Source organism: Portunus trituberculatus, chromosome 2 (genome assembly GCF_017591435.1).
Source record: "Portunus trituberculatus isolate SZX2019 chromosome 2, ASM1759143v1, whole genome shotgun sequence".
Lineage (NCBI taxonomy): Eukaryota > Metazoa > Arthropoda > Malacostraca > Decapoda > Portunidae > Portunus > Portunus trituberculatus.
Window position 1 is genome coordinate 4,590,248 of NC_059256.1, and position 7,971 is coordinate 4,598,218.

General features: G+C 36.4%; 1 protein-coding gene across 4 annotated transcripts in view; it reads left to right on the forward strand.

Annotated features, from left to right (window-relative positions):
• The first annotated feature begins 2,091 nt into the window (after nt 1-2,091).
• LOC123503209 (ATP-dependent RNA helicase DDX3X-like) overlaps nt 2,092-7,971 on the forward strand; it is a 24,043-nt gene continuing 18,163 nt past the window's right edge. For all 4 annotated transcript variants that reach the window (XM_045252758.1, XM_045252766.1, XM_045252774.1 and 1 more), the window contains exons 1-2: nt 2,092-2,249; nt 5,655-5,790. In XM_045252758.1, the coding sequence (XP_045108693.1) occupies nt 2,205-2,249; nt 5,655-5,790 (181 nt within the window). In that variant the 5' untranslated portion in view covers nt 2,092-2,204. The remainder of the gene's footprint in view (nt 2,250-5,654; nt 5,791-7,971) is intronic.

Here is a 7,971-nt window from a genome sequence, read left to right on the forward strand (position 1 = left end):
GAGAGAGAGAGAGAGAGAGAGAGAGAGAGAGAGAGAGAGAGAGAGAGAGAGAGATTGATTGATAACTTTATTGTTGAGAGATAGAGAGAGAGATAGAGAGAGAGAGAGAGAGAGAGAGAGAGAGAGAGAGAGAGAGAGAGAGAGAGAGAGAGAGAGATATATATATATATATATATATATATATATATATATATATATATATATATATATATATATATATATATATATATATATATATATATATATATATATATAGAGAGAGAGAGAGAGAGAGAGAGAGAGAGAGAGAGAGAGAGAGAGAGAGAGAGAGAGAGAGAGAGAGAGAGAGAGTTAAAATATCCCATTCATAAAGTATGGTGTAGTATGACTCTGCGGATCATGATACACGGGGGTCAATGATCCCTCTAAAGAGTCAGAGCCCGTGCACAGAATCGACCAACAGTAGGACAAGTAATATCCTTCATCCTACATATGATACTCGGCAGGGGCAGTTCACCTCTGAGGAATTTAATCAGAAAGAAAAAGACGAAAGTATCATAAAGCAATTCTCAATACAAGCCTGCAAACAAACACGTGAATGAATTAATTGTTGCAGAGACATTTATACACCAAAAAGAAATATGAATTGGTGGCCATTCTAACAAAAAAAATAAATAAATGAATGAAATAAATAATCAAATAAATAAATAAGTGAAAAAAAAGAAGTAGAATTGTAAAATGAAAATGAAAAAAAGATAAGAAATAAATTAATTGTTGTAGAGACATTTATACACCATGAAGAATTATGAACTGGTGGTCATTCTAATAATAATAATAAAAAAAGAAAAGAAAAAGTAGAATGTGTAAAATGAAAATGAAAAAAAGAGAAGAAATAAATAAATTGTTGCAGAGACATTTATACACCAAGAAGAATTAAGAATTGGTGGTCATTCTAACAAAAAACGAAAAAAAAAATAAATAAAAAGTAGAATGTGTAAAATGAAGATGAAAAAGAGAATAAATAAATAAATAAATTGTTGCAGAGACATTTACGAACCAAGAAGAATTATTAACTGATGGTCATTCTAACAAAAAGGAAATGTAGAATGGTAAAGTGAAAATGAAAAAGAAAAGAAAGTAAAGAAATAAATTAATGATGACACGCGTCGCTACTATAGTTTATATAATTAGGGAAATAAAACTAATGCACAATATTTGCTGAATACGAAAAGATCTACTGAGTTTGTGATTTTTCCTTATTCCTTTTAAAACAGTGAAAGTATTAAAGGTGTTGAGGAAATGAATGAACATGATGTAATATGAAGCCGGGAGGGAGAGGGATGGTGTATATAAAACTAATCCAAGAACATGACAAAATGAACAATATAAATTAATAAAATAAATTGTAGCCATTCACGCAGCGCTGGAAACTTAAGGTGGATGATTCTGGAAGTGTAATTATGGTGGGAAAATGGAGGAATATGGAAAGAGAAGGGCAAGTCACGACGTTATGTAAAACTGCACTCAGATATCACCAGTGACTCAGAAATGGTAGAAAAGGAGAATTAGATACTTAAACAGAATTAACATAACAAAAAACTGTGAGGAAAAAGAAAACAAGGAAATGAGATGCAGGAAAGAGGGACTATGAATAAAAAACAGTACTAAATTTAGATCAATACCAAAATAAAAATAAGCAACACTGTTTTGTGAATTTTAGCAGTGGAAAAATAAGAAAAGTTAAATCAAATAATTAGTAGGAAGCAATAAAAGAAATTAGTAGTAGTGGGGAGAGGGGGGATATCTCTGACGTCACTGGAAGGAAAAGGAAAGCGGAGAACAAAGATTATATATATAAAATAATCCCTCAAACATTATCAATAACAATTAAACTACCATAAAACAATATGAAATATTTTTTAAATTAATAAATATAAAATAAGTAAATGATATACTATAAAAATCATGAATATTATCAATCACATACATAAAAAATAATCAATACCAAACAAAAAGTGCTTAAAATAACATAACCGTATTTTTAAAGATAGAAAATATTAAAACAAACGAATAAAAATCTCTAGGAAATGAGAAAAGAAATTAGTCCCGGAGGTGGAGGGGGAAGGAGTGACGTCACTGAGAAGACTTGGCTTTGTCCTCCCACACGCCTGAACCTTTGCTACAATTACCGCTATTTTCTCCACACCGCGTCCCCTGCTTGTAATATGAGTAATGCAGCCACCCACAATGGCGTAGGTCTGGAGCAGCGGGTGAGTAAATACAAGTGTGAGGTGTGAAATACGAGAGAAAACAGCAAAAGTGGAGAGCTGGTCACTAGTCTGCCTCTCTCGCTCTCGCTCTCTCTCCGTTCACCTAATCAATTTTTCGAGTTGGGATATTATTTTTCGTGTTTTCTCTCTCATTTCACCCGCCGCCGCTTGTCTATGTGCCCCTATGTGTTCTGTAATGTGTCTTCTATAGCCAGTGTGACCCTTATGTGCCCTGGGCGGCGTGGAATAGGTGAAAATGTGCCAGATATATAAGCCAGTGTGTGGAAATAACTTTGGGGGCCTCGATTTTCTTTTTCTTTTTTATTTATTTATTTTTTTATATGCCGGCCGGGTTTATTTATTTATTTTTGAGGTTTATTTAGTTTGTTTGATTTTATTTGATTTTATTTGTTTTATATTTTTTTATATTATTCGTTCAAGAAAATTTATGAAGTTTGGTGAGGTTTTGTTGGGGGTTTGAGAGAGAGAGATAGATATATTATGGACAAGCACACACATTCACTCACCCCTCTCTCTCTCTCTCTCTCTCTCTCTCTCTCTCTCTCTCTCTCTCTCTCTCATGTATAGTTAAAACATTAAAGTTATTATTTTTATTCAAAGGTTAAGTTTGTGTAAAGTTGAATTAGGTTAGGTTAATACTGGTTAGGTTAGGTTTCCATTCAGTTAAATTTGTCTATGTTAGGTTTGGTTAGGTTTACATTAAGTTAAATTAGGTTAGGTTAAGGTTAGTTGGGTTAGGTTTGCATTAAGTTAAAATAAGTTAGGTTAGCTTAGGTTAAGTTAATTTTGATTCCGTTGTTAATTTTCACTGCTAATCCTTGGCTGGAAATAAGACAGTTTTCATATTTGATTACTGTGTCTCTCTCTCTCTCTCTCTCTCTCTCTCTCTCTCTCTCAGAAAAGATAGAATAAGAGAGAGAGAGAGAGAGAGAGAGTGCGCCTGGAATTTCAGTGACTAACACCAAGATAAAGATTGGTGATAAAGGTAATAGTAAATAGATTTTTTAAGTTATCTCTCTCTCTCTCTCTCTCTCTCTCTCTCTCTCTCTCTCTCTCTCTCTCTCTCTCTCTCTCTCTCTCATAAACATTCTTGCATCATTATGAATTAAGAGTGTGTGTGTGTGTATGTGTTAAGTCATCCTCACCTTGCTGATAAGAATAATTGATTGATAAACTATTATTATTATTATTATTATTATTATTATTATTATTATTATTATTATTATTATTATTTTTATTATATCATTATTGCTATCATTATTGTTGTTCCTTGATTTCTCTCTCTCTCTCTCTCTCTCTCTCTCTCTCTCTCTCTCTCTCTCTCTCTCTCTCTCTCTCTCTCTCTGGGTTAAGTTAGCACACAACAGTAAGGTTAGGTTGCCATAAGACTTAGCTGTCTAGAATAATGAGATTTCCCTTTCTCTTTCAACTAGGTCAGATAGGGAAGCTGGAATGTGATGTAGAAATCCCTTTTAACATTACATAAACATCACTGCTTTAGAATCTGCCTTTGTTAACCCCTTCAGTACTGGGGACACATTTTTACCTTGAGATTTGTGTACCATTAGACCATTTTTTGACATTAGGAAGGGTCTATGGAGGACAGAAGATTAATGGCCACAGTCTTCACTATTTAACCCCTTCAGTACTGGGACACATTTTTACCTTGAGATTTGTGTACCATTAGACCATTTTTTTGATATTAGGAAGGGTCTATGGAGGACAGAAGATTAATGGCCACAGTCTTCACTATTTTAACCCCTTCAGTACTGGGACACATTTTTACCTTGAGATTTGTGTACCATTAGACCATTTTTTTGACATTAGGAAGGGTCTATGGAGGACAGAAGATTAATGGCCACAGTCTTCACTATTTTAACCCCTTCAGTACTGGGACACATTTTTACCTTGAGATTTGTGTACCATTAGACCATTTTTTTGACATTAGGAAGCGTCTATGGAGGGCAGAAGATTAATGGTCACAGTCTTCGCTATTTCAACTCCCTCACATAAGTTTCTGAAGCTATATAGTGAAGACTTTAGCTATTAACCACTTCAGTTCTGGGATGCATTTTTACCTTGAGATATGTGCAAAATTAGACCATTTTATTGACATTAGGAAGGGTGTATGGAGGGCAGAAGATTAATGGCCACAGTCTTCACTATTTCAACTCCCTCACATAAGTTTCTAAAGCTATATAGTGAAGACTTTAGCTATTAACCACTTCAGTTCTGGGATGCATTTTTACCTTGAGATTTGTGCAAGATTAGACCATTTTATTGACATTAGGAAGGGTGTATGGAGGGCAGAAGATTAATGGCCACAGTCTTCACTATTTCAACTCCCTCACATAAGTTTCTAAAGCTATATAGTGAAGATTTTAGCTATTAACCCCTTCAGTACTGGGATGCATTTTTACCTTGAGATTTGTGCAAGATTAGACCATTTTATTGACATTAGGAAGGGTGTATGGAGGGCAGAAGATTAATGGCCACAGTCTTCACTATTTCAACTCCCTCACATAAGTTTCTAAAGCTATATAGTGAAGATTTTAGCTATTAACCCCTTCAGTACTGGGATGCATTTTTACCTTGAGATTTGTGCAAGATTAGACCATTTTATTGACATTAGGAAGCGTCTATGGAGAGCAGAAGATTAATGGTCACAGTCTTCACTATTTCAACTCCCTCACATAAGTTTCTGAAGCTGTATATAGTGGAGACTTTAGCTTTTAACCCCTTCAGTACTGGGACACATTTTTACCTTGAGATTTGTGTGATTAGATCATTTTATTGACATTAGGAAGGGTGTATGGAGGGCAGAAGATTAATGGCCACAATCTTCACTATTTCAACTCCCTCACATAAGTTTCTAAAGCTATATAGTGAAGATTTTAGCTATTAACCCCTTCAGTACTGAGATGCATTTTTTTACTAGGCTAACCAAACAAAATTTAAGTTGAGCTAACGTAACCCAACTTAATTCAGCCTAACCTAACCTAACCAAATTAGTCTAATCTAATCTAACCCAAGGAAACCAAAAGTAATCTAACCTAGCCTAACCTAACGTAATCTAACCTAACGTAGTCTAATTTTTTTTATCTAACCTAACTTAGGCTAACTTTACTTAGCCTATCTCTAATTAAACCAAACCAAACCTAACCTATTCCTAAATTCAACCTAGCCTAACCTAACCAAAACAAACAAAACCTAACTTTAACCTAACCAACTTCAATGAAACCCAACCCAACTTAACCTAGCTTAGTTTAATTATAAATCAAACCTAACCCAACCCAACCCAACCCAACCCAACCCAACCCAACCCAACCCAACCCAACCTAACCTAAATAATCTAACCTAACCTAACCTTTCTGTGTGTGTCAGTTCGCTGGTCTGGGCTTGGAGAGCCGTGATCACATCGGGTCGCGCCCCGGCGGTCGGGGTGGCCGAGGAGGGGGACGCTACATACCCCCACACCTGCGTAATCGTCTTGAAGACACTCCCCCACCACCTCCACCAGGTATGCTCACCCCCCACCCACACACTTGTTTTTGGAGTTTTGGTAGAGTGTAGTTCATAATTTCATGTTTGTAGTTATTTTTCAGGTGTGTAATTATTTTCAGGTTTTTATTCTATCCACACCTGTTTCTGAGAACTAAAAAGTGTGTTGTGGTGTTTTCAGCAGGTTTGTTTCCCTTCCACACCTGTTTGTGAGGATAAAAAGTGTATTGTGGTGTTTTCAGCAGGTTTGTTCTGTCCATACCTGTTTTGGAGGATTAGAGAATTGTTTGTTGTTGTTTTATCAGGTTTGTTGCCTCCCACACCTGTTTCTGAGGGTTACAAAGTATGTTTTGTTGCATTTTTAGCAGGTTTGTTCTTCCTCCACACCTGTTTGAAGATTAAAAGTATGTATGTGGTGTTTTTAGTAGGTGTGATTCCCTCCACACCTGTTTGGGAGAGTTAAAAAGTGTGTTTGTTGTTACTGGCAGGTTTGTTCTCCTCCACACCTGTTTCTGAGGGTCTAGAAGGTGTATTTTGGTGTTTTTAGCAGGTTTGTTACTCTCCACACCTGTCTGGGAGGATGAAAAAGTGTGTTTGTTGTTGGTGGCAGGTTTGTTTCCCTCCACACCTGTTTCTGAGGGTCTAGAAGGCATATTTTGGTGTTTCTAGCAGGTTTGTTACTCTCCACACCTGTCTGGGAGGGTTTGCAGGTTTATTTGGTGTTTTTAGCAGGTTTTTTCCCTCCACACCTGTTTCTGAGTGTCTAGAAGGTGTGTTTTGGTGTTTCTAGCAGGTTTGTTACTGTCCACACCTGTCTGGGAGGGTTGGCAGGTTTATTTGATGTTTTTAGCAGGTTTGTTCCCCTCCACACCTGCTTGGAGTGAAATAGCAGGTGTGTGTTGTGGTACCTTTGGCTTTCATTGAGTTGGCATGGTTGTGTGTATTTGTTGTTCATCTCTGAGCAGTGTTGTAGTGAGTCTGACAGGTTTGCATTATGAAGGATGTGTTTTGTGCAGGTTTGGTGGTGTATTTTGATGTAGTTGGTCAAATCAGTCAGTGGTGTGTGTGTGGGTAAGTTTGTAGAGAGGTAGCAGGTTTGGTGGCCTCTCCACACCTGTTTTCACTTAGTAACAGGTGTGTTTTTGGGTTAAGTTCATCTCTGGTGTAAGTTTGTGGTAAAATTTAGAGTTTGGGATGTGTTCAAGCAGGTTCGGGTGTGTTGGAGAAGGTTTTGGTAGGTGTTGCTAAATTTTCAGGTGTGCTTGAGCAGGTTTGGGTAGATTTTGTTGAGTTTCGGGTGTGTTTTACCAGATTTGGATAAGTTTTGATTGTTTCGGGATACAATTGTGTAGGTTTGGATAAGTTTTGGTAGGTTTCAAATTGTTTTAGCAGGTTTGGGTAGATTTGGATTGCATTTTAGTAGGTTTTGAATGTGTTTGAGCAGGTTTGTGTAAATTTTGTGAGGTTTTGGATGTTTTTAGCAGGTTTGGATGATATTTGCTAAGTTTTGGGTATTTTTAAGTAGGTTTGGATGATATTTGCTAAGTTTTGGGTGTGTTTGAGCAGGTTTGGATAAGGTTTGGTAGGATTAAGATGCATTTGAGCAGGTTTGGAGAAGATTTAACAGGTTTGAGATGTGTATGAGCAGGTTTGGGTGCATTTGGGTAGATTTGGGTAAATTTTGTTAAATTTTGGATGTTTTTAAGATATTTCAGGTGTGCTTAAGTAAGTTGTGGCAGGTTTTGGGTGTGTTTGAACAGGTTTGGATAAGATTTGATAGTTTGGGATGTGTTTGTGCAGGTTTGAATAAATTTTGCAAAGTTTCAGGTTTATTTTAACAGGTTTGGATGCATTTGGGTAAGTTTTGGCTGTGATTTAGTAGGTTTAGATAAGTTTTGGTAGGTTTGGGATGCGTTTGGAGGTTTGGATATGTTTTGATAAGTTTCAGGTTTGTTTTAGCAGGTTTGGATTCATTGGAGTAGGTTTGGGGATGTTTTGTTAAATTTTTGGTGCGTTAGAGTGGTTTCAGGTGTGTTTTGGTAGGTTTGGATGCATTATTAGCAGATTTGGATGTATCTTAACATGTTTGGTTGTGTTTGAGCAGGTTTGTGTCCCTCCACATGTGTTGCAGTGAACAGACGTGTTAGGGATTTGCACGCCTGTTTTGCATGATGGCAGATGAATGAAAAATGAATAAAAT